The sequence below is a fragment of the Haliaeetus leucocephalus genome, unplaced genomic scaffold (assembly GCF_000737465.1).
Source record: "Haliaeetus leucocephalus isolate CR32 unplaced genomic scaffold, Haliaeetus_leucocephalus-4.0 Scaffold362, whole genome shotgun sequence".
In the NCBI taxonomy this organism is placed as follows: Eukaryota; Metazoa; Chordata; class Aves; order Accipitriformes; family Accipitridae; genus Haliaeetus; species Haliaeetus leucocephalus.
In genome coordinates, this window is record NW_010972798.1 from 3,604,858 (window position 1) to 3,632,187 (window position 27,330).

Sequence of the window (27,330 nt, forward strand, 5' to 3'; positions counted from 1 at the left end):
TGGTAAGCAAGTCAGATAAGCTGTAAGCCATCTCTAATAGGTACCGGCTGAGAGAGGCCTATGAAGACAAATTAAGTGCGGGTGAGATTTTCTGGTTTTCCCTGTACAGGGAGGGCAAGGGCTCTGTTTTAAAGCTCTTTGGCTGACGCACTGTCGGTTGGGTGTTGCTTCCTGTCAGTTAGGCCCTTCCTTCTCCCCAGAATGGATGTTTTACAGATGTTACAGCAGCTGAAGTACTTGGCATGATAATAGTAGGCAGTGCTAGCAGAAGTTTAAAATAATCCGTTTTATGATACGCCATTTCCAGGAAAGTCTGCATGACTTTCCACAGCCCTGGCTCAACCCATACATTTAAAAACATCAGTCTAAACTTTCCATCCTTAGAAAAATCAATACAGAAACATATCTCTGTCATTTACTTGATGGCTCCATACTTATTGCCTACCAGCTATCTGCTGGTCTTCAGCCTGGCATCATTTTACCTGCTTGACCATATTTCCCTGCTCATTTAGGGTGCTTTTCAGAGTTACTTTCTCCTATGTCTGTAATGCTCAGAAAGTTTCCCTCTTTACTGTTCCCACCCATTATTCTTGACTGCTACAGAGGTGAAAAATGCAACAGTTAGTTATCTGTATATATGACAGAAATACCTTTTTTGCCATGAGACACTGACATCTCGTTTTCAGTATCCTTTCAAGGATATTATATATTAGTACTGGCAAACCTTTCATCAGCCTTTAAAATAAAAAATCATGGAAAAATGCATTTTCCATGGACAAAGCATTTGGTACTGAAGGGAAAGGATACGCGTCTATTCTGTATCAGTAGGCCATATATGTTTCAGCAGCTCTGTACAGTCATTGATAACTTTGTAGAATCAGAATTGTTTGGGTTGGAAGGGACCTTTAAAGGTCATCTAGTCCAACCCCCCTGTGATGAGCAGGGTCATCTTCAACTAGATCAGATTGCTCAGAGCCCCGTCCAACCTGGCCTTGAATGTTTCTAGGGATGGGGCATCAACCACCTCTCTGGGCAACCTGTTCCAGTGTTTTACCACCCTCATTGTAAAAAATTTCTTCCTTATTTCTAGTCTAAATCTACCCTCTTTTAGTTTAAAACCATTACCCCTTTGTCCTATCGCAACAGGCCCTGCTAAAAACTCTGTCCCTATCTTTCCTAAAAGCCCCCTTTAAGTATTGAAACATAACAATAAAGTCTCCCCGCAGCCTTCTCTTCTCCACGCTTCCTCTGTGTTGATATGCATAATAATATGTCACAACATGCCTTTTTAATGAAAAGAGACTTGTAGCAACACCTGTGGTGAATTGACCCTGGCTGGATGCCAGGTGCCCACCAAAGCTGCTCTATCACTCCCCTCTTCAGCTGGACAGGGGAGAGAAAATATAACAAAAAGCTCATGGGTCAAGATAAGGACAGGGAGAGATCACTCGCTAATTACCATCATGGGCAAACCAGACTTGACTTGGGGAAATTAGTTTCATTTATTACCAATCAAATCAGAGTAGGATAATGAGAAATAAAACCAAATCTTAAAACACCTTCCCCCCATCCATCCCTTCTTCCTGGGCTCAACTCCATTTCTGAATTCTCTACCTCCTCCCCTCCAACGGCACAGGGAATGGGGGTTCGGGTCAATTCATCACACGTTGTCTCTGCCACCCCTTCCTTCTCAGGGGCAGGACTCTTCACACTCTTCCCCGGCTCCAGCATGGGGTTCCTCCCATGGGAGACAGTCCTCCATGAACTTCTCCAGCGTGAGCCCTTCCCATGGGCTGCAGTTCTTCACAAACTGCTCCAGCGTGGATCCCTCCCCCGGGCTGCAGTCCTTCAGGCACAGACTGCTCCAGCGTGGGTCTCCCACGGGGTCACAAGTCCTGCCAGAAAACCTGCTCCAACGTGGGCTCCTCTCTCCATGGGGCCGCAGGTCCTGCTGGGAGCCTGCTCCAGCATGGGCTTCCCATGGGGTCCCACCCTCCTTCAGGCACCCACCTGCTCCGGCGTGGGGTCCTCCCCGGGCTGCAGGTGGAGGTCTGCTCCACCGTGGTCTTCCCCACGGGCTGCAGGGGAATCTCTGCTCTGGTGCCTGGAGCACCTCCTCTGCCTCCTTCTCCACTGACCTGAGGGTCTGCAGGGTTGTTTCTCTCATGTGTTCTCACTCCTCTCTCACAGCTGCAATCACTGCTGCACAGCTTTTTATTTTTTTTCCCTCCTTAAATACGTTCTCCCAGAGGCGCTACCCCCATTGCTGATGGGCTCAGCCTTGGCCAGCAGCGGGTCCGTCTTGGAGCCGTCTGGCGTTGGCTGCATCAGACGTAGGGGAGGCTTCTGGCAGCTTCTCACAGAAGCCACCCCTGTAGCCCCACTGCTACCAAAACCTTGCCATGCAAACCCAGTAAAACACCAGACTAGTTTACTTGGGCAGTAGCAGTTATGGTAGCAAAATTGAAGCTGATGGCAACGTATTCTTTGCACTGAGGATGTACCTGGATTTGTGTTTCTGCCCCCTTTAGGGTACTTTCTGCAAAGCTTTCCCACTCAGATTTTCCACTGCCAGGTCTGATCATCCAATTTTGCACAGCATGAAAAATCTTCCTAATGTATACAACAACACACCTCAGCTGCTCCTGAATTTGCAAGCTACTCAAAACCTGAAGCAATCTCCCCTCTCTCTTACATGCAAGCAAATGTTCACATGTATGGACAGAGACCATCATGCCTTAAACTGCTGATTTGTCTGTGCTCATTCTCCTGTAGGTAGGTACTCATAGGCAGGTACATTCATACCAGAGGGCACAAACACAATTTAAAAATGTTAAATCTTTAGCAGTACTTTTCATAAGAGCAATCGGTTACACAGGGAAAGGCTATTGTATTCAATGTCTGTAAAAATAAATATCTATTTGGTGTAACCTGTTTCTGAATAAAATCCAGTTACATTTAGCAAGTGTAATGAAATTCAACAGTGTAATTCTCTGATCAAGAGTATACATACTCTTGAGTCACTTCCTTGTACTTGCAATTTTATTTATTGAACAACTAAACAGCTAGCTTAGATGATTCATCATGATTCATACTGGAGATAAAAGGACAAAGAATACAAAATATAATTATGTGGCATTGTTTTCTCGAGTGAAGGAACACTTGCAGTTTTTTTTATTTTCTCTGTAGAAGCATCACTAGACGTTTAAGACATTATTAGTTAATGCATTTTTCTTTTCATTAAGAATCATTTGCCCTTCCACTCCCAGCTTCTCAACTTGAGAAAAGCATAAATCAGTTTCCCTTGGCATTGAAGTTCAGTGTGTTGTGGTAAAAGCTACTGATGCTCTTAAAACTGTCCTTAGTTCTCTGTGGTAACACTGGCCATAGACTCTTCCAGGTTGTATACTGAACTATTAAAAAAAGGCCGCAGTGTTTGTTTTATAATGAATGCTGGTGTAGAGTGTGATGTAAACAGTGCTTTTTACTCACCACTTTTAAGTGAAATGTTACAGTGTTGCTGGATAAGGGAAGAGCAACTGGTGGCATCTGCCTGGACTTGTGCAAAGCATTTGACACTGTCCCACACGAAATCCTTGTCTCTAAACTGGAGAGACATGGATTTGATGGGTGGACAACTCGGTGGATAAGGAATTGGCTGGATGGTCGCACTCAAAGAGTTGTGGTCAACAGCTTGATATCCCAGTGGAGAGCAGTGATGAGTGGCGTTCCTCAGGGGTCGGTCTTGGGACAAGTGCTGTTTAACATCTTCGTTGGTGACATGGACAGTGGCATTGAGTGCACCCTCAGCAAGTTGGCCAACGACACCAAGCTGCGTGGTGTGTGGTTGACATGCTAGAGGGAAGGACCTTGACAGGCTTGAGAGGTGGGCCCGTGTGAACTTCATGAAGTTCAACAAGGCCAAGTGCAAGGTCCTGCACATGGGTCGGGGCAATCCCAAGCACAAATACAGGCTGGGTGGAGGGTGGATTGAGAGCAGCCCTGAGCAGAAGGACTTGGGGGCGTTGGTTGACAAAAAGCTCAACATGACCCGGCAATGGGCGCTTGCGGCCCAGAAAGCCAACTGTATCCTGGACCGCATCAAAAGAAGCGTGGCCAGCAGGTCGAGGGAGGGGATTCTCCCCCTCTGCTCTCGTGAGCCCCTACCTGGAGTACTGTGTCCAGCTGTGGGGCCCTCAGCGCAGGAAAGACACGGACCTGTTGGAGCGAGTCCAGAGGAGGGCCGGGCAGATGATCGGAGGGCTGGAGCACCTCTCCTGTGACGACAGGCTGAGGGAGTTGGGGCTGTTCAGCCTGGAGAAGAGAAGGCTCCGGGGAGACTTTAGAGCAGCCTTCCAGTACCTAAAGGGGGCTTACAAGAAAGCCGGAGAGGGACTTTTTACAAGAGTACGTAGGGATAGGACAAGGGGTAATGGCTTTCAACTGAAAGGGGGGAGATTTAGATTAGAAGTAAGGAAGAAATTCTTCACAGTGAGGGTGGTGAGGCAGTGGAACAGGTTGCCCAGAGAGGCTGTGGATGGCCCATCCCTGGCAGTGTTGCAGGCCAGGCTGGATGGGGCTTTGAGCCACCTGGTCTGGTGGAAGGTGTCCCTGCCCATGGCCGGGGGGGCTTGGAACTAGATGATCTTTAAGGTCCCTTCCAACACAAACCATTCTATGATTCTATGTAGTTGGTTTAGGGGCAAAATATATGCTGTGGAGAAGGACTGAGCATTTACAGGATTTTTATGTCTAAAAGGGTGGTCTGGTTGGCTTCATTTCCAAATAGAGAATGATGTATTTTCCTTTTATCTCACCTTCCCTCTTGAAAAGGCATAGCTGAGATTTACAAATGTTTATATAATACTCACAATAAAAATTATAAATGTTGTATGTTACTTGGAATATGAAGTGCTTTGCTGAAACCAAAGGATTGTTTCTAACAGGGTGAATTTAAACCTTTCCATACTGACACAAGTCCCATAGTAAGGTATGCACAGTGCCTGGATTTTATGCATGGAAATCAGAATTTCTTCAGCTGTACAGGATGTTTGCCTGAGATTTGAAAATTGAGGATACTGATATTTGCAAAATATCCCAAATGTACCAAGTTTATATGCCGGGAGTGTATTTTTCTGAGGCATCAACCTAACTTAATCAGACTTTAAATTACTCCAGACTCAATCAGAAAGATACCAGTCCTGTACATCAAGGTACTACAGTGCCTGTTACCCATTCTAATTAGGGAAAGGTGGACGGGTCAAGAGCCATTGACAAAGCAACCTTGTCCCAAGCCAAGACAGACATAAACCATCTTCTCTCACTCCTGTTCCCACAGGGATCTTCTGTTCATTGTTGAAATTCATCTTGATAGCTCAGGAAATCTGACAGTTTCTCTCACACCAGCATCTGTCTCTCCATGTATTTTTGATCATTTCGTATTTTGCTAGATTGGAATGCGTTAGTCAGCTGAATGGCAGGAGTGCGTGCGGATCTATGAACTCCTTTCCCCTTGCTGAAATGTATCCAACAGCAAATCTCTTTTTCCATACGAGAGGGAGAATATGTCATATTCAGGTGTTTCCTTGAATTTCTTAGTTGTATCTATTTGCTTTTCCATTCCTGTTATATGCTTACTTTTCAGACTCCATCCATAAGTAGTTTGAGAAATGAGTTAATGTTCACCATTTACTGTTTCTGATCTCTTCATATATCTATTGGACAAGGACCTTTAGTAGTCATTTGACTTGTGTCTTGAACCACTTTGTTGGATTAATCATCTCAGGCACTAGGATACTGAACTCACTGAGGTTTGTACATTCAACTAAAGGCGAGACAGCTTCTAAAGCTGAATGGTTTGTTTTGATTAAATCATCATTTGAAAGATCTAAGGGTAGTTGACTTTCTTGTCCTTAATAGGCAAAGTGAATCTTGGCCTTAAAGATAATTTCTGCATCCTGGAAATGTTTTTGCTGACCGATGTTACTTTTGACTATATCAGGTTCAGACTCTGCTTTCTCTCTCCATGTGCTTGTAAAAATTAACACAGTGTATGCACACACTGGGAAAGGAGGGCATGCTCTTCACCTGCGCTGCAGGTGGGAATAGACTGCACATTCACAATGCTCCAATTCATGTATCACATTCTTTTCTCTGGACTACGAACAGGGAAATACCGAAATAGTGATGTGCTCCAAAGTGCTGTGGGATTTTATTCTTTTGGTGTCTGTGTAGGATTACAAACACTCCAAGTTTAAAAAGTTTTGAAAGTATTGACTGGATTAGAATATACATTTGGATATCAATTAAAATGTTAGTTGGCTTATTGGCATATGATTTAAGTGATTAAGAGGAACAATTTCACAACCCATCTACAACTGTTGTTAAACTCTAGGATTCTAAAGTGTTGAACAAAATTCAATTAAACTCTACATATTACAATTTTCTATACAGCAGTCCTTATGGAACCCAAGCACAAGCTTTCAGACCTGAGAGCAATAGCATCAAATGGCACTGAATAAATTCTGTCTCAAAAGGAAATGTTATAGTTACTGATTTATAACCATTGCTTCCTGCATGCCTGTTTTCCCAATGGTAGATTTCAAGCTGTACCCCAAAATCATTCCTCATAGCTTATTACATCTTAAAACATCACAGCCCAAATTGATCTTCTTTGAAAAATAGATCACTGCTTATGCACAATGATCAACAGCTTTCCTTGATCCATTACATAATTCTCACAAGGGAAAAGAGGCTCAGATTTTAATTGGACTATTAATTTTGACTTGTAAGCAAGAGTAGTAAGTGATGTTCTCCGAATTGCTGGCAACTGTCTTGCTCTTACTGTTCCTAGGTGATGAAGCAGACATTCCTCAGCTGCTTGCAGTGGCATCACGTTTGAGGGACACTGCAGAATTGTTCCAATCCGATGAGATGCGCCCAGCTAATGACCCCAAGGAGCGAGCTCCTATCAGAGTCAGGATGCTCAATGATGTGCTACAAAGCTTGGAGAAAAGCTTCCTGGTTCATCGAGCTCCTCCAGGACTTTACAGGTACAGTGTTCAACATGTTCTTCATTTGGGCTAAAGTGGTAATCTCGCATTGTTTGGTTTTCAAAACTGTCACGCTCTTTTTAAAAAAAAATCTCAGTGAGTATGCAAGACCAAAGCTACTTTTTCCTATCTCATCCTTTCTGCAGAAAACATTAATTCATTACAACACAAGAGGTCATTAGAATGCAGCACTGTAGCATTTCTGTCATGACATCACTGCTAACGATGTACGGTTTGATGGCAACTCAGGCAGCATAACAGATACTTGTGTTAGACGGTACAGTAAGCTTTTAGAAGAAGAAAATATTTTGAAGTCTAATACTGCTTGACAAGCTCCACCTATATTTTATTTAAAACTTTTTACAGTTCATTGAAGATTCAGAATTATACAAGATACCGTGTAGCATTATTTAACATATTTAATTATACAGCAGTGTTCTTGGGTGCATTTCAACCAGTCAAAAGCAGTACAGTAGAGTGAATGAGAGGGTCTTAGTCACCATTCATAACATCTTGTCTCTGGTTAAAATTACTCTTCAATATGTATTCGGCTGTACTACCCAGGTTGATTTTAAGATGTCATAATCATTCCATCTTTCACTTTCTAAGAAAGAAGTCTACAGGTCTGTATCTCTCACCATAGATTCCTCTACAAAAGAAACTGTGGCAATCAGTAGCTTAAAAGAAGTTTGAAAAGCAAGAATTGGCCAAGCCTGCCCTGAGTAATGCCTGGCTCTCTGGCTGTTCAGAGAAGTAATAAAGTGTGTGCATGTGCTTCATTGCAAACTGTCTGAGGCACTGTATGGCAGCCCATCAATGTAGTGTTTCGTAGCTTGATTCCAGGGATAAGTCTTGAATGCCATGGGCTATAGAGTGAGGGCATATGTGGGCTGTTTGACTTCACTGGGCCTGCTGGGATTATTTTGAAGGGCTCTGTGTCTGAAGATAGCCAATGGCTCATCCATACTGCCCATTTGGAGGAGGCTTCCCCAAGTAAAACTGTCCCTAAAGCCATACCCAGATTTTACTTTAGGGGAAACTGGTTGGTATACTCCAAAAAGAGAGCTCGGAAGTGAACTGACATCCATACACAGGAGACAGACAGGGGCCAGGACACAGGAGTGAATGACGCATCTGTGTTATTTAGGAATATAAATGTACTTGCAACCAGAACTAACTAAAGTAATAAAACAGTACTTTGTTGCAGTTGATGGGAAGAATTGTCAAATGTCTCGTGCAAGCGATTGTTTCAAGCGGGCACAAAATAGACAGATGGTAGAGGTAGACTTTGGAAGAAAAGCAGAAATCTACAGCATCAGGAGGAGATTCTTCCAAGCATTAGGAATATTATAAAACAAATGCAGTCACCTTTTAACAAAAACAAAAGAAAAAAAAAGGAAGGTGAACTCAACAGTGTCAGTGAATAAAATCCCTACAGCTATAATAAAGAAAATATAATAATGATATTTGGGGAGGGACTAATTTACTTCATTGCTGCTGTGACTGGATTTATAATATAAAGAAATAAACCAAAATGTGATAAATAAAGTCTAATATTCCAGGTTTTGCACTACTGTCTTTCTTGTCTGTACTGGTATGGTGTTGCAAAGGAGCTGTAAAACTGCTTAATATAATGTAATGTGTCTGTGTTGCATCGCAACGGCACATTGTTTTACTTGTAAAAATAAATTATGCCAAAACTTAGGATTCCAATAAGAGGGGGTTTTGAGGTCTTCTCTAATATTTAAATTCTTGCAGTGCTTGCAGTATTAAGTTTGTTATTCATCAAGATGTAATTGCTAGATATGCAGGTATAATGTGAATTAAATTTTTCACCTTCCTGCTCTCAGCAATACTTCGGCATAGAGCACAGTATTCCCACTGGCAAACTAGATAGTGTGGAAGTGAACATTTTCTAATTTTTCCCCTCCTGATTCCATTAAATTTGATACAAGATTTAACAGTATACGATAAGGTTACTTCAGAGTTTGTGGAAAAACATTGGATTTGCCTTTATTCTGAACTATTTTACCTAACATCGTATGGAGTATATAACAGTAAAGTACACCTTGTGTATCATCATTTAAATACTTATTTAAAAAGAATGCATTCTTTGCACTGTGCCAAGGTGTGTAATTGTAGTGTACATTTACCTTTAATGCAAACAGAATCCAGGACAGTGATAGATTTCTGATTTCCGTTCCTGCCATTAAAAATCTGCAGTATGGTTTCTTTTCAAGAAAAGCATCTAACAATATGTCTTTATTTGGGTTATTTTTCACTTTTCAGGGATTGAAAGTCCTTCTATTAATTGATGCGGTTATGTGAATCTATCTTGTGTTCTGAAGCTATAATTGATATCACAGGAACACTGGAAGTACTTGAAAAACCTGATGTACTTTTTTTTGCTTGTGTAACTTTTAAGTTTTTCTTTTTGTAATTTGGTAAAGAAAACAAACAAAAAAATCAGTCTCACAGCCAGGACCTTGTATGCCATGTTTCATCCCAGTTGGAAGATTGATGGGCAAGTTATAAACCCCTGAAATAGTGGTTTATAATGGAAATGCTGGCAGCCCTTTAACTATAGCAGCGCAAGCAGTGCAGCAATAAATACTATGCTTCATCTGTAAACAGAAATTTAGGATGCAGTTTGCAGCCTTGACCTTCAGGCTCCAACTGTGTTTAGATCATTAAGATTCCATAAATACTGTAATTTACAGCCTTCTGAAGGAAGAATTTGTGTGCACAGTAAAGCACGTATTCTTCATGAAAAAATGATTGCTTCCTGTACACCCATTTGGACTCATATACTCAACCTCAATCAAAGTACTTGACAAATTTGCTGAAGTTGAGGCATCATTTTTAGGCTTGTGTTTGTCCTAATTCACAGCTCTCTGGATCTATACTATGTTTTCTCTTCTAGAACTTGAATTAAAAAGAAAGGTGGATTTTTTTTCTTTATTTCAGGAGGTGGGTTGCAACCTCCTTGTGTTTGTCCCCTGCAGGGGAACTAATACATCTTTTCTATATCTTTTTTTGTATAGTTTGTACACTCATTGCCAGAGCTGCAGTCTCTTACTGTATGTATGTCCTTAAAAAAATAGATGCCTCATTCCAGTCTGTGTCATAGGGCAATACTGGGCTGTAATTGATGCATTATTCATCTATAAAGAGCAATAAAATCATTCAAAGTTACTAACAGAATTCAAATTACTTTAATTTTTTATAATTATATTAGGATATCCTGACTAAATTTAAGTAATGATGATTGACGTTGGCAAGTTGTTCAATACAGTGTAAGTAAACACTCTAGTTCAGATGATTATCCTTACTTGAACGTCATGACATTGAACTGAAAATTTGACAACAGCCTACTTTCCCCACGATATTCTATTTCCAACTGAACTGGAAATATACAAGTACAGCTTTCATCAGGGTATTTTAGCCTTATCCAGAAATTTAGGCAGAATGAAAAATAGTAGGTTGAGAAATGTTATCCTGCTTTGCAAAGATTACCGTGGAGCTTGATTTGGGGTTAGGACAAAATCTCTTGAGTTTTATTGTACCTGAAGAATTTCTGCGATTCCCAATAGTAACCCTGGGTAGACTTCTTTCTATTTCCAAAATAAATGTTTAGGAACAAAATAGGATAGCTATTGGTATTTTTCATTTATTTGCCTTTGCATCTCATAACATAATCGTAATATTGATAATTTTGTGATTTATATTTTGTCATTATTTTAATGGAATAATCAGTAGAAATTTGTATGTTTGTTTCTTTTCTCTCTAGCCATTTTCTTGCTTTCTACTCTTACAATGTATATTTGTGCTGAACATTTCTGTATATTTTCTGATGGTTATTTTTTTGATACTAGTACTAATAACCATCGATTACACTGCAGTGACATGTACGAAGCTAAGGTAAGAACAGAGGTTCCATTACTTTAGGCACTGTGCGTAGACAGGAAAAAATAAATATATGATCTCAAACATATTGTCCTCTCAATGAGATGGTCAGCCTCAGCAGAGATACAAGATGATTCTATAAATGCTGATACATAGTAAGAAACCCCCAAATTCTTATCCTCATCAGCATTCAGTAAAGCGGGTGTAGTTGCCTGCTAGGGACAGGAGAAGATGCTTTATCTCTGTATTCTAAACAAAGGGTGCTTCAGCAGTAAACAAAGATGGAAGCAAAGACCTGGGGCTCTTTCCCTAGAATGAAAGCAGCTTGTCTGATAAGGTCAAGGAAGTACTAGCTGACACCTCTTCTGATTCTGATTAACCAGATCTCTGCATGGCTTCTGACAGCGAACAAAATTAATTTCTGTAAATGAATGTTTGTAAGTTAGGTATTTGGGCAAATGCGTCCATGCTGAGTGATGTGTCTCCTCTTTGTCTCCTTCCTGAATCTTTTGTGCATCAGCTAATCCTTAAAACTCTTAGACTCTAAAAGTCTACTGTCATGCTTTTGCATGCTTTTCCCTCTATGAAAATACCTGCCAAAACACTGACACCGGCAGTATCACGGCTAACAAGACAGCATGTATCTTCCTGGTGTTTATAAATACTGAGCTCAAATCTTATGTTTGCCTAGACTGAGTAAGACCATTCCCCCTGTTCCTCGTATATTTTATTATATTTCTTGTATTTGCTGATCGCCACAGCCTCTGACAATCTGTCAGCCTAATGTATCTGTCAAGTCTGTGTGCACACTCCTTTAGGTATTCACACAGAGAGCTTGTGTCTTTTTGCTGAAAGGCATAGCACTTCAATGGCGTTGGAACAATGAATAATAATATTGCAAAGAAATGTGATAAACAACAAAACTTCATGGAGTGTCAGGCACAGGACAGTCAGTATAGTAAGATGCCCTCTCTTACTGGAAGTGTTTGATTTCTTCAGGTCCGTGTTTAATGTTCATATCTGATGGATGCTGTTGATACTAGATGGATCCAGTATTAAGTATGCAGTGTTCCTAGAATACCCTGTGATGCTCCCACCAAAATTTCTACATCTAAAAGAGTCACTAAAAACACTTTGTGTCTTTGGTCTTTGAAAGTAAAGTCCAAAATAGGCACACAAGGGCTCAGGCTGTCATTTCTGCTCCAGTTAGGTGGCTTTTATTCTTAACAGGCCATTGCTTAAGCATCAGTTGTGTCTTGACTGACAGTTCTTTTAACGATTTCATAAAAGAATCAAAGTCAACTTGTGTAAAATCTTTAATTTAAGAGTTTCATCCTAGCTTACCAAGCTTAAACCTGTCCATTAAGTCTGTATACATCTGTTACCACTATTTATGGAATTGTTGCAAGTGCCATTGTGCTATGTCTAGTAGATGTAATTGAGTGAATTGAGTAATAAGTAGGTGAAAAGTAAGGATTTTGAAAACAATCTGTATTTTCAAGAAAGACCTCCAGCAGTTTTTATTGCTCATTTGCGCAAGTTAAACTTCTTCCTTTTGCTTTTTCTTATCATGGATACACAGGTGTGACATTAACACTTTGTTGGGCTAAAAAATTACAACAAATCAGTATGTTATAATGCACTGAATAAAATACTCACTATAAGCAATGATAGATTGTGCACCCTGAATTTGCTGTAATGAAATGAAAGAACAATCAAAAGATGCTTTTAGCACCACACAAAAAGGTAATTTGCATCATTGCTAATGTCACGCCACTCAAGTGTTTGTTGTTCACCAGAACAAATGTTTTCCTTTCAGATTGAGATTCGTTATATACATTCCTGACATATGTAGAGAGTCTACTGGATTTATTTCTGTTTTGCTGATAAACTGCAGCAGATTCTCAGGTGTCAAAATTCACATGCCCTAAGACTCTAGTTTCTAGAGATACGTTCAGTAGGAAAATTAAAGTCCTTATTAAATCTCCATGTGTAAACAAGTTGCTCATTGGATTTACAGAGGACAAGCATTAAAGATGCAAATATCCTGCTAATCTTAAACAGTGACATGGGTAAACATGTAGTGCAATGTCATTTGAAAAAAAAAAAACCAAAACACTTCAGCCAAGAGTTTCTACAGAAGATAATAATTCTGTCTCATTGTATAAACTCTTCGCAGGTTTGGGTTTTTGTTTTGAACTCTTCATTTGTGGCTTCAAGTAAGAAATATTTCTGTATATTTTGTTGTATTGTTGGAGACAGTTTTGACCGGCATGGACCAAACACGTGGAATTTTTTTTTTTTCTGCATTGTATTATGCGGAGCAGAGAGTGATTTGATATGGTGCTGATGATCCTTAGCGTGGGAAACACTGCGACAATTCATGTTGCACTGGCAGTAGTAGATAATATTCTGTCTCCATATTATCTGCCATGTGCAATTTGTAAATACAGTACTAGAATGATGTTCGGGGAGAAGGAAAGAATTCTGTGCTGGTTTTAGAATAGCATACCTCAGATTTTGCCATGCAGTGAGAATAAATGAATTTTTGTCTTACTGCACAGCAGTGATTTTTCCATCTGACTTTTCACCCTAATATCTTGTATCTTTCAAAATTTGCATCTCTTTTTCTTCTATAATTGTTCCACATCTTATAAATGGAGTTATGGTTAGTGGTATTACTTGTTTCACTTCCTAAATGCTTCACTGGTATTTCTTGGCTCTGCAGTTCTTGTTCAGTTCCCTTGTCTCTGATACACATTTGTCCAAATGTATTTCATACACCTAAAATATCTTCTCATTTTCTTCTACCTTCTTCCTTCAAACTCTACAGTGTTTGTGCAGTCTGATTGTACTTTGTGCAAGTATAAGTTAGAGATTACGAACTCCAATATTCAGGACAGAAGTGACACACAGTTTCACTAAGACTTGCTTCATTGTAGCTCACTTCATGAAGTACTAATGGCAAAAAAATGACAGGAAATATTCCAAAGATGGTTTTGTGTTCTTCCCCAGAATGTGGGAAGGCAAAAAGAAGTTTCATGAGATAGGTGAACAGTGGCAGCTATGCACTGTCAGAAGATCTGAGATGCTGTGCAATGCTTGGTAAGTCTTTAGTTAATGCTTACTTGGAAGATGAATTTTCTCCCAGTCTTTGGTAGCAGACATGGAATGAAAGGATTACATTCTTGGTTTGCAGGCTTCTCTTAATAGATGTTGTGTGTCTGGTGACCAGGATTTATAAAAGTAGTGACAATGATGAGTCCGTATCCAGAGTTTTTACAGCATAGTCAAAAGTGGTGTTTATCATAAAACTGAATAGACTGAGTCATCTCTGCAGGTCACCCTAATTAGGAAAAAATTTTTAAGAATATAATTACAATTCTTAACTGCCAGGTTGTTTTTTCTAATCCTAAAACCAGAGACAAACCAGTTAGTTAATGGTATGACAAGCAATGATGTGAATTCAACTAGGTTGGTGCAGACTGAGAAATATTTCCAATCAAATCCTGAACACTAGGTTCTAATAGCACTTATATAGCTATTGCTATCTTTAAAAAAAAAATGCAGTAACATGTCTGGCACACTAATTTCAGTTTAAAATCATAATTTGAGTCAAATTCATACATCCAAGTCACTAGCGGAATCTGGAGCAACAACCTTGACATAAGGTGGACTGAAAGTATTTTATTCACTGTATTCCATTTAAACATTGTACCCAACTGTTACGTGGAGGTATAGCATGGGTGGGAGGACGAAGGAACTTTCTTCTCTCTTGAGCGGCTACCAGAAGCCAAACATAATTAAGATCACTTCCTATTCACTCAGATGGTATGGATACTCAAAATGGGATTTGAGGGACTTGGAAGAAGATACAGTCATGAATCTGATCATTCAGTGGATCAGCATAATGTGGTATTGAAATTAAGCTGTAACTCTGAATAGCACAAGAAGCTTTCTCCGGGATACCTTTTGCGACCAGTGCAGCTCCCCAGAACAGGCATAGTTAGGAAAGAGTGGGAACTGTTTAATTCATGAGGGACCTGTAGGAACAATATTCTAGGAGCACGAGCATTCTCTGTGCACTGGGCAGCTTTGGGAAGGGTCCTGGCCTAGTCCTCCCAGCCCCTCTGGGGGTGACTGAACGGCGCTGTGGTTATTCTTTCTCTAGGCCGGATAGATAGAGATAGAATTTCTTCTGCTGGGTTATTGACTCTTTAACAGTCGTCCGTGTGTGAAGCAGCACATTTATCCTAGCGTGCATCAGTAACAATTACCAGTTTGATAATGCTCTTACAAATTCCTGCTATGGTCACTATTTTTGTTATGACTGATAATCATGCTGAATTATGCCCTTTATTAATACTGAGAAGATGCAATAAAGTGAGTGTAACTCATACTCAAAACACCTGATCCATCTGAGTGGCAATTCAAACGTTTTTTCCTTTGGAATCACCGGTACATGTAATGACCATGAAGTAATGACTGTATTTGTTGTCTTGTAAATTTTTACTATTTAAAGAGCATTTGCTACATAAATACTACTGAATTAGCCATCTGCAGAGATGTAATTATGGTTGACTTTAAAGCTTATTTAAACAGGGAACATGAAAATCTTTTCGTTACACCTGCAAAAGCAGAAAACCACTGTAATTAGGGATTATGTCATGGCTGGAAACCAGCTTTCTCACTTCCCTGATATGAATGGTAAACCCGGATGTACATACCTTAATTTATTTTTCCTCTATGCACTTCTCATGAATTTTCTTCCATCCTTTTAATTAGATTGATTTGTACACTTACTGAGTTCTGTCTGTAGTATGCATCAGACCCATTATGGTTTTGATACAGTACATATTATTATTATTGTAATTTAACACAGCATTGTTTGTCCTGAAGACAAGACTTTATCCAGGACATACAATTCCTCATGGTTTCCACGAATGTGCATAGTCTTGACCTTGCAAAGAACCCTTTTTCATATATATATATATATATATATATATACACACATATATAAAATGACATTTATTTGAATAAGTGGCCTTATTAGATGTTTTAGCCCATTTCACAGCAGTTGTTCTGCTAACTGTAAAAACCTTTTCACAGAAGGCTATTCAGTGAGCTCAGTGCAGAGCTATCATGCCAACGCATAGCAAGTCTTCCGATTAGGATAAAGTTTCCATCCATTTTCCCTTGCTGGCAGATCTTGCTCAGATCTGTGCTTATGGTGCTAAATAAGCCAAGAATATTTAGTTACAGAGAAAAATAGCCTATGATCTCAGAAAGTTATACAAAGTATTACATTTTTAATTTATTAAATATGAAAAACTTATTATTTTATACATTATTTCATTTTTCTTATAAACAGTAGGGTCGATAACATTTTTTAGATCCAAGAAATATATGGTTCCACACTTTTGGCCATGACAGATAAGAACCACTCATGTATGTTTGAAATATTAGCCAGGAACATTTCTCAAATATAGTACAAAAATAAGTGGAATGTATTGGAAAAATAGCTAAGACATAATGCTCCCCCCACTAAAGTATTACCCAGGCAATAGGGATTAGAAATTTGGTGATGAGATCATTAACAGGAAAATTACCCTAACTGGGATTTTAAAAAGTGTTAATTTTGTGTATATGCATGCCATTGAAGGTAATAAAAACATAACTTTCAGCATGTCTTTAAAGAACATAATATGGCATAATTAATTTTTTATCCATAGTTAACTCTTACGATAATGACCTTCGTGATTTTGGCTACAATGATTATGGTCTCACGTCTTATGGTATGGAGTTACTTAAGATGATAAACCTAGTCAGGATCAGAACTGGAGATCAAGGTCAGGCCAGTTTCCTGCATCAAACACTGGACACTGCTTGCTGCTTTGTTTAGAAACGGTATTTCTCCTTAGGAATCAGATGGTTTACATGATTTCTAAATAAAAATTCCTATGAAGCCTTCAGAACATCAGCTGTGAGCCATTTGGAAATAATTTTATTAATTCACTTCCCTCAAGTCCTTCAAAATAGTAGCACATCTGCTTTGAATTTGAGTATTTCAGACTGAGACATCCTTAAAAGAAAAATAGTTTCCTCCAAATTATTCAGCATAAGCATATGTTTCTTTCATTTGAAAAGCAAGTGTAGCATAAATCAATCGAAGAACAACATGCCCACATTTGTTACCAACAGCTACGTTGTTTGAAATTTAACAAAGTATATTTCATACCAGTTGCTGCCAGCAAATAGCGTTTTAAAATACAGTTATATTAATTTTGTTTACTGCATCATCACTGTTAAGTATAGATGCAAGTCCTTGTTCTAAGGAATTACAGAAAAAATATTGAAGGATTGTCAAGGAATTTTTACATTTCTGCAGAGTATATATCATTCTCTCATCAGCTGCATATAGGGTTTGAAAGCTCTATGGCAAGGAGTCTGATAGAGTGTTTTGTGGCTTCTTCAGGAATTTCTAGATAAAATCGCTTAATTAATTTCTATAAAACCCTAAAGAAAATCATGCCTAATTAATTAGAGGACTGCTCTTTAGCAGTGATAAATAATTGCTTGCAACTTCTGAAGAACAAATGCATCCTAATTTTTCCTTTTCTTTCCACTTCTATTCTGTGAAGTCATTCTGTCCTGTTGAAGCTGTAGAATTGATTCTTCTTACTGATCTTATTTACTCCAAAGAAAGAAAGAAAGAAGTTGCCTAAACTCAGCAAATTTTCAACAGGGGAAAAACTGTGAGTGCAAGGTAATGTTGATGTTCAGCCCTTGCAAACAGGTATTTTATTGAAGCCTGATTTTACTCCAGCTCAGTCTGTAAACTAGTCAGACTACTTAGCTCTATTATTCTTTTTTGAGGATGTTCCAGAACATCAGTCCTTTTATGACTTGCATCAAGCTTCCAGCTTCCATTTGTTCATGGTTATTTTATATCATACTAGAAGCTGTTCTGCTATCATAAGCCACAAAAATATAAAAAATTACAGGAAGAAATGACATAATTATTGTTTATTTAATGAAAGTGAATACGTTTAGCTACAGGTTGTCATAGATACAGTATCCCATTTGAAATCTTTCCCAAGCCATCACAAAGCACTGTCCTATTATCAGGAAACCAAGATTAACATTCAGTTAGCTTTATTTTATGTCAGTCTTTTCTGTTGACAGTAATTTTTCAACTATCAAAAGAACCATTTTCTTATATGTTTCAGAACAGAAGAGAAAGTGAGTGTTTTCTGTGAATGTTGAGTTTTGGTCATAAAAAAATCCCCAAACAACCTTCACTCGGCTTCATTTCTTTTAACAGACCTTTCTCTTTAGGGGTCTGAATACCCCTACATGCAAACTGGAATCTAGTAGATGAATCCGTAACGATCACCAGGACAGGTTTAAAGGTGGGAAGCTCTATAGCTAAGGTTAGGATGGGTGTTTATAGAGTCAAGTCTGATAGGGTCACATGTTTAGGTGACGATTGTCGGGGGCGATGAGGGCTAGCTGCTCCCTGACGGATGGGGAGCCAAGCACGATTCCGTGGCCAGCAGGGCAGTGGCCGCTCCAGCCATGCCTGTAGTGCCCAAGCGAGGCAAGCAGGGGCGGCCGGGGAGCGGCAGGTAAGGCTGGTCAGGGCCATCTGGCTGAAATTTATGCTAGAGTTAGGGTTAGGCTTTAGCAATAATTCATAAGAGATTAGTGTGTTTTACGCAATGCATTCATTATCTTTAAAAAAAGTACTGTGATCAAAGATAACTGTAGGGAAATAAAAGATAATGTATCTTGTAACCAGCTATCATTCCAGTTTGACTCCTCTTTTTTCCTTTGTTTATTCGTCAGGCAGTCAAGCCAAACCAAGCCTCAAGACGCTTCACAGAGCTGCCAAAACCAGGATTTCTTTTTTTAACAAGCCCTATTCTAAATTGGCCTCTCAGAAATGAACTCAAACCTGGAATAATTATGTTCTTGTAGTCCTATGTCCCAACAGGATTTTGTTAAATGGAGACTTACCATAACCTCCATTTGCCATAACTGACTCAATTAGAGGTGTCCTAACTCCTGTCTCTTATGCAAAATAAATTTCTATCTGGCAGGGACAGAATTTATCTGGTTTACCACTGTCACATAACAGTGCCTTTGAAATGCCTTTCAGTTGGTTAGACTTTATTTAGGTTTGATATCTAGATTACCTGTAGCTTATCAACTGCTGATAGCATGCAAATACATATCTTTCTGGAAGACATTCACCTTTGAGTCTACATGTTTTAAATATATCACTTTCTGTAATATATACCGGTAGAACAATTTGCAGTCCTATAAATGAGAGCACTAAGTGAAGGCAGTTGATGGCTCTTAAAAAAGGATAGGATATGTAGCAAACAAAAGTTAGGAACAACGTATTACAGATACAGGATCCTTAAATATGACATGCTGAGTTTGTGGGGACTTAGGACAGTGAAAGAATAGTGACATTTACAGCTAAGTTGCCCTAAAAGGTTGGCTGCCATATCCCCATCTTCCTTGCTCACGTGCATCTTGTTGGATCACTCGGCCCCAGAGCCAGTGAATTCCACCGTTCGATCCAGCAAGAAATGGGCATTGTAGGAAAAAATTTTTCCTCTGGATCAGGTATAATAAGATGTAATGACAATTGACCAGTGCATAAATTATGCCCTGATAAAACTTAGTCTTACATGGCTAGCAGCTATAATTTTATAATTATAAACCTTCTGCCACAATAGTGCTGTGAAGTAAAATAGGTAAGATAAAATAACTGTATGTGTGTGGGTGTCAAAAAGTTTTTTTAAAAAAAGAGAGGAAAGGAGAAGCACTGTTGGAGATCAAAAGGATAAGGGACCCAGAGGAAGAAGGGAAGCTTTTTCTGTACCTTCAGCAAGAAGTTTTCTGAGGTACAAACTAATGTAAATAAACTAGTATAAATCAGCTCATGCGGTTTCCAGGGAAGAAGAATTTGTAATATTTTTATGTCCTGCAATAAATAAACACCCTGTGGAACTGGAAGTCCCAACACGTAAATATTATTATTGGAATGCATTTATTTATTTACCAAGTTAATAATATTTTATGTTTTACAAACGTGAATGAAAACAAACTCCTAGATGTAAGAAAAGTGCATTCAAAACTGAACATTATCAAGAGAAAGGGAAATGAAGAGAATCCCTGTTCTGGTGTGTTTTTTGTCTTGGAGAGTACAAGAGAAAATAGTTCAGGGATTTATGAAATTGAATTTGTGAGGATGCTGAAGCATCTCTAGTCACAGCACATGGTGTTATAACTAGAGTAGGCAGAGGCTGCCCATAGCATTTATCTGTAAACAATTCTAATGTGATTCCACAGAGAAAACCTGCACTCATTTCATGTGGGGCTATATACTTACCATCATGTCCTAATGATTTAATAATTACTTTTCAAAATTTCAAACGTAAGCTCTTAGATAGGAGACTATTTGTAAGTACCTGAATAATTCAGCTTGTGTTGTACATTACCCACACACAAACTTTTCTTGTAAGCTAAAAAATCCTTTTTCATGACAAGAACAATGTAGTAATCTAGTTTCATCTTGTACTGTCCAGTTGTTATAAGCTGCAAAATAGTTTGAAGTTATGTTAAAGTCAGTATGTTTTTAGTGTGATCTGTCATTCAAGAATTTGTCAAATTCATTGTGGTCTGGTGAGGGTGACATTGCATCCTTATTTGTGATAATGAAAAACAGCATTTAACTCTTAATGGCATTATTTTGATCAATAATACTTATGTTCCTAGGCCTTCAAAGGGCTCATAAAATTTGTAGAAGTAGTTCTTTTAGAATTCATTTTTATAGTTTTCTTTGCCTTAGTTTGCTAAGGCTGATTCTTTTGGTTGGAGCCATTTTACCTCTTTCAGTGGTACTGCCTGAAGTTATTAATTAGGTTTGCTACTTCACTGTTACACTTTTAAGGTCACTGTGATGTGTCATTGAAACAAGCCCATTAAGATGAATGATGTGTATTGTAATTTCATTAGTGTCATCAATAATGTATTGCATTTTTCTGTTTAGGAGTCTCTTTTTGTTTTGTATGGGTCAGGCTGACTGTGTGAATTATATTTATAAAATCAAAATAGTTAAAGATAAAGGTAGATACTTAAGCAATTAGGCCAGAGGCTGGAATTGTTGTTTTAGAGGTATACGCTACAAAACCAATTTGTATTAAGGAACATTTAAGTAATTGAATTTCACAGTATAAATTAAAGTCTTTTGGTATCATTATGCATGTTGTGGTCACATAGTGATATCTTGTGCCAATGAAATGGCTGGATTTTATTTTTCAATTCATGTGTAATCTTTAATGAAAATGCTTTTCTGACTTGTAAAGGCTTGGAAGTAATAAACTGGACTAGCCATTTTTTCATTTGATGAAGCTTGGACAGAGATAAGAAGTAAAATTGTATAAATTGACTCTCATGAACATGCATAAAGAGAGAAATCATTTTATGCAACAAAGGGGTAGCATGGCTTGCCAGGCAAAGATAAGTAATTGGAAAATGTAAGATCCGGGTGAGAATTCCTAGCAGAAAATCTGAAAAAACAGGTGCCGTATAATGTTACTTACTATTATTTGCATACATAAAAATAACAAATAGCTTCTGTCATACCATGCAATCAGCTATGCCAGTCATATTACCATTGCAAAAGTTAAGATATTCTTTTAAATTATGACAGCAGACTGCTTGTCTCTTTCATTCATCAAACAACTAAGCTTTTCTCATTAGACACTGATTTGTTCCGTCGTCAGGTGGGACGGGCTAGGAATACTTGTCTTTTACAGTGGATCACCTGCCTGTGGATTAACTATGGCATCACCTGTGATTCCAGAACCACAGCAGTACAGCTAAACTGTATTAACATCCTTGTATGTGAAAGTAAACCATCTTTTTAGCCTGTGTGCCTTGTTCAGAGCACATTTGAAGATAGGGTAGGAGAAGATCTGTTCCTATTCACCACAAATGTTTTCTTGGCAGTTCCCAGATGTTCCAGTCTTCAGGTCATCCTCTATTTAAAGTCTGATTTCTGGCAATCTAAGTTAGTGTTGCTGTGCTGATGGTTGTTGCATTATGACTTTTTTATTAGTTGACGTTACCCCCAATAAGGAATAGAGGGATCCTAATGCAGATCAAGATGCCAGTGTTGTAGGCATTTGGAGCAGAATTCTAGCTCACTCAAACTCTTCTAGGTACCAGCAACCAGATAAGACTGTTACATGCCTCCTGAAAGTAATGTGATTATCTCCAGCATTGCCCCTGCTGTTCAAGGGCTTTGAGGGGTTGTGAGCAGGCTTCTGGCTCCCTGTGAACTATGGGAACTGTAGAGGAGGGTTCTTCAGAAGCCTGGTTCTGCTTGCACTGATCTCAGCAGGAGTCCCTGAATTGATTTCAGAGGGAGCAAAATCAATCCCTGCTTTGAAAACTACAGTATTTCCCATAGCACAGCCTATCCTTAAAAACCAACCAACCAAGAATTTATCTGGTTCTCAGTGTACACAGTTTTCATTTACTGTATCACAGAGACGCTTTAGGGACAGTCCGTAATATAAATTCAGTCACCTTTGAGCGTAAGCTGCATTGTAGTCTCAAGGAACAGTAGCATCAGCTCAGAACTGAGGAAGCAGGCAGTTGTCCTCTGGCTGCCGCAGTGCAAGCTGAAGAAGTTATTGCCACGTCTGCTTGTTACTGTCCTCTTGTTACTGTCCTCTTGATGGAGGTTTCTGTCCCTGCTGAGCTGTTCCTACAAGTGCTTCTAACCTGTTTCACTCTAAATGGTCTAGGTCAGTGATGACCTACTATTTAAAGGTCTATTTAAAGAAGCTATCATCCTACTGCAGTGTTGGATTCAAACCATTTCCTACTACTATGTATTGCATTGCGGAACATTTGAAATGGATAGATGTATTGCTGTCGGGATAAAAAGCTTACCTTTCCTATTGTGCATTGCTGATTTTGGATGTATGCCCACTACAGGAAGGTAAAAACATAAAGACCGAAAAATTGTGTTACGAGGATAGGAGTTATTTCATATTTTTGAAAAATATTTGAAAAACATTGCCCCTCATGCAAAAAAACACTTTTTCAAACTGGAAAACATGGCAGAATATTGTAGATGTTCTGTGGTGTCATTTATTGGGTTACTTCATTACCATTTTCCCTTGTAGACTGGCAATCAGATGATTCATATAATATAAGATACACTTTTGTGGTCATCTGTCTTGAAGGTACTTGGCAGTTTTAATACTAATTTGGAGTTGCCATTGGGCCTGTTCTATCATGCGATTAGGTTACTGACGGAGTATCTAAGTTGTCCTGCTTTCTTGCTGGCTTCATTCTGTGAAACAAATTCTCCCCTGCCCTGAACACCTGCCTTGTATTTAAGGATAAGGTCCTGCAGCGAATCATGTATAGCTTTGCTGTTTCGAATTTCACTCGCTTCTGTTTACAATCAAAGGGGCTCCTGGGTGGAGATTTATGATATTTACATGCTCTTCTAATTAGGGTAATGATTCCACCTGTTTTTAGATAACATTTATAGCCTGCTTTAAAGAGTCTCATTGAAATCACTGACTAGCTTTGAATTCTGAGCCTTCAACACCTCATGCAGATAACATTTCCAAGGGATCAGACATTACTTTGCATGTGTTTTTATATGAGCCATTCAAAAGTCTTGCAGATATTATAGGAAAACACAGATTTCATTTCATAAGGGTTTGGCTGTATGTTCCATTTATTTCCTTCCTCAAGTATGTGACATTAAAGATGGGTTGCTCTAGTTCTGATGCCACAAAGGATTATTGACGAAATAAAGGCTCTGCTGAAGGCAATGAGAGTTTTACCATTGACTTCAATGCTGCTAGAATTTCACCTCTGAAGTGTGAAATAAGTAACAGGAGCAGATAGGAAAAAAAAAAAAAATCCATGCCTAGGATCCACAGTAACAACCAAACTTTTTTAGAGGGGAATAAATGGAATCCGGCTGAGACACAAAATACTTCATGAGGGGTGTGATAGGTCTAGGCTAATGATTTTGAATAAAATCTTGAATGGTCAAAGAGGAATGTGAGATTTCTTTGACGGATGTAGTGAATGTTTCAATGTATCTACACCTAGATCAATGAACAGATGCAGTTTACAAAGCCGTAATAAATATGCAGTTGTCTTGCAGTTTGCCATGGGTCAGCTTTATTGTGCATAATATCTATCATCTGTAAAGTGGGGCTGATACTTGCAGAGTTTCTTGATGACTTCTGATGAATTGTTTTGAGTAAAAAGTTTACCGTTCTCCATTGTTCTCTTTTAGAAATATTCTTTACAGACTGGATGAAAGGACAAGCCAGTTTTCAGTACTGCTAGAGGCACTGGAGCACTGCAAACTGCATCAGTCAAATGAGACCATTCAAGCAGCCTTGTCAGAGGTGCTGAACAGCATCAATTCAGCTCAGGTTTACTTCAAAGCAGGACTTGATGTGTTTGAGACTACCTTAGCTGGAAAGAAATGAGAGGATTCTCTGCATTCTAAGACATTTGTTTACAACTTGCTAAACAAAAGTTCGACTTGGACCAGAATTTCTCTGAGGGTGAAACCTTCCTCAATTTTTCTTTCAGTTGGCGCTTAAAGGTACTGCAGTGAGTGTTTTTATAAATATAAAACAGTCTTTTGCACTGTTCACAATATATCTCAAATGTCTGTTTCTGAATGTATAAAACATAATGAGAGGGAATAATGCTTAAGATAGGGTTTTTGGAAGGACATCTGCTGTATTTTTATATGTAAAATATATTTTTATGACTGAGAGCTCAATCTTGCAAAGTACCAAGTCCTGCAATATGCTGAAGACCAGGTTCTGAGACACCCCAGATGTATACCCAGGTGAGCTTTCCGTGCCTACTCTGTCAGAAGAATGTGACTTAGGTATACTCTTGTGTTTCTTAACTTCCTCAGCAAATTCATCTTCTACCTTACTCCTTTCAGAGTAAGTAGTTGAAGGATGTGGCATTTCCTTGGGTATCCAGCACTGGAGTTAATCAGGAAATGCACAAAACACCCTTACCGGTGCAATCCAACATCTTTACTCCTGTGGAACAATAAATACCTCAGTTCTGAGAATACAGATAAACTTTGATTATCCCATTTCTGTATGAAAAAGAGAGTTGTTTTCTCTAGTAATTCTTGGAGAGAAAATTTTTGTGATGATTTCAAATGATTTGAAAAGTTTGAATCGGTAGTTACACTTGTACAAAAATACTTTGAATCTTTATGTTAAATTAAAGTACTGCCTGGTCTTATAAGGCTGCAAGCCTTGTAAGTTTATGCATTACAAAGCAGCCCACTTCAAGGTCTCTCTAAATTTCCAGAAAGCAATAAATGAAAAGAAGACCTCAAAGTTCTGGGAACGTTTTGGGGATTCCACCACTCAACCGCACCACCCACTTTTCCAGGCTGGATCATTCCATCAGTAGTGCCTGGCATATAGGACCTGGACTGTTGTCAAAAAAGCACAAGGAAAACATAAATTCATTCCCTACTGTAGAACCAGGAATTCACCTCTGAAGGCACAAGCTGATGAAGCATATTGCAGGGCTAAAACTCAAATCTGTTTTGCATTGGTGGATGCCCTATACAAAGGCTGTAATCAGACCATTACCTTGTTGGCCTGAAGTAATCTGTGAATGAAAGGATCAGGAGGTTCAGTGTCCTAACCTCTAAGGGGATAATATACACACTTGAGAATTGCAGGTCTTAATAATATAAACAGTTGAAATTGTTAAGCCCTATTGGGTTTAGAATTTTACAATCTCAGATGATTCTGAGGTTAGAGCTTAAAAAATTAATTTTATGTAGATACTTAGAAATGGAATATAATTTATTTGATGGTAACGTTAAATGTATTGTTACCCAGTTTGCCATGGAAACATTGCAGAAACATTTCAGGTTGCAGTAAAAATGGAAGAAGTATCTGTATTAATGTAAAAAAATTGCCTTCTGGAAAATTTCAAAGTGCACAGTTTGGTGAAAGACTTTTTAAAGTGCATGTTCACATAGCAAGAAATGAGAGTTGTTTACAGATCTGAGTTTCTATTTCCAAAAGTCCTTGGCAAATGGACCTCTATTAGCAATGGCCCAGGACTAGGTACATGCAGCTATGCTGTTGCTACATTTCTTTGCAAGTTATTATCATACCATGGGCAAAAGCATCACAGGTCTGACCAGAGGCACGGCTATGCAGTTGTACAGCTACAACTGAAGTGGCAGTATGTTCAGCATCAGTCAGTGTGGCTGCATGAGCTTAGACATGATTATCCCTTATCTTTACTTGGGATCTGGTAAGCAAGAGTATATGATTATTCTTTTGCTAATGCTGTTTTGCTCCTAAACAACTCTGTTTACTGCAGAGAGAATTTGACTTCTGAAGAGTAACATTTTTTCTGATACTGTAATGTTTGTTCATCCCCTTGTTTCCATAGTTTTTAGTATTGTGATACTTAAATGGTTGGAATAGCCACATTTGAGTTGTATGTTTATTTTGTGATAGTATTTGGGGTTGTACTGTTCACACTACATTTCAATTGTATTTTCTAATCGGGATCACTCTTCTAACAGTTCGTTTAGTAACATGTTTTCTTTAGAGTGCTGACTCACTGTGGAGCCAACATCTATGGTCTTAAATGATATAGGATGAGGTGCCATTAAGAGACCAAAAATAGAGATTAACGCTTCCTTTAACTCTGCTAGGTGAATTTAATGAGTGCTTCCTCATTTTTAGTATGTATGTTCCACCAAAACCACCTCTAATGTAACCAAAGCGTACTCATGCAAAATCAGTGAAATCTGTTGGGAAGACTATCCCTCATGTATGATTTCTCAGCCATGTAATTCCTCACTAAAACATTTATATTGTTTTCTCACTAATGTCCTTCTATAACCACTTTTAAAATAGCAGACTTCAGAGTACTCCACCACTATAAATGCCTATCTATTCTAGAGACAATCATATATTCTTGTTGGTGAGATGAATCAGATGAGCTATTTAGGGACCTAAATGCATTGATTTCAATGTCATCTCACAATTCTAGATCTCTGGGCTTTTATTTCAAATATTCAGATCTTATATGTAAGTGAGTGCTCAGTGGTAATATTTGTACCATTATAGCTTCGGAAAAGGCACTTTTGAGCCATATCCTTCCATTGATTTTTAAATCCTACCTATTGACTTCAGAGAACTTATAGCAAGTTAAGGTCCTAAATACCTGGTGTGTTTCTAACACAGAATTTTTGCCCAGCCAGCTGTGGAACATCAGCTAAAGGAAGGTGTTAGCA

General features: G+C 38.7%; 1 protein-coding gene across 1 annotated transcript in view; it reads left to right on the forward strand.

Annotated features, from left to right (window-relative positions):
* NAALADL2 (N-acetylated alpha-linked acidic dipeptidase-like 2) overlaps positions 1–24,511 on the forward strand; it is a 285,980-nt gene extending 261,469 nt beyond the window's left edge. The window contains exons 12-13 of the mRNA XM_010572907.1: positions 6,854–7,052; positions 24,313–24,511. Of these exons, the coding sequence (XP_010571209.1) occupies positions 6,854–7,052; positions 24,313–24,511 (398 nt within the window). The remainder of the gene's footprint in view (positions 1–6,853; positions 7,053–24,312) is intronic.
* Positions 24,512–27,330: the final 2,819 nt, after the last annotated feature.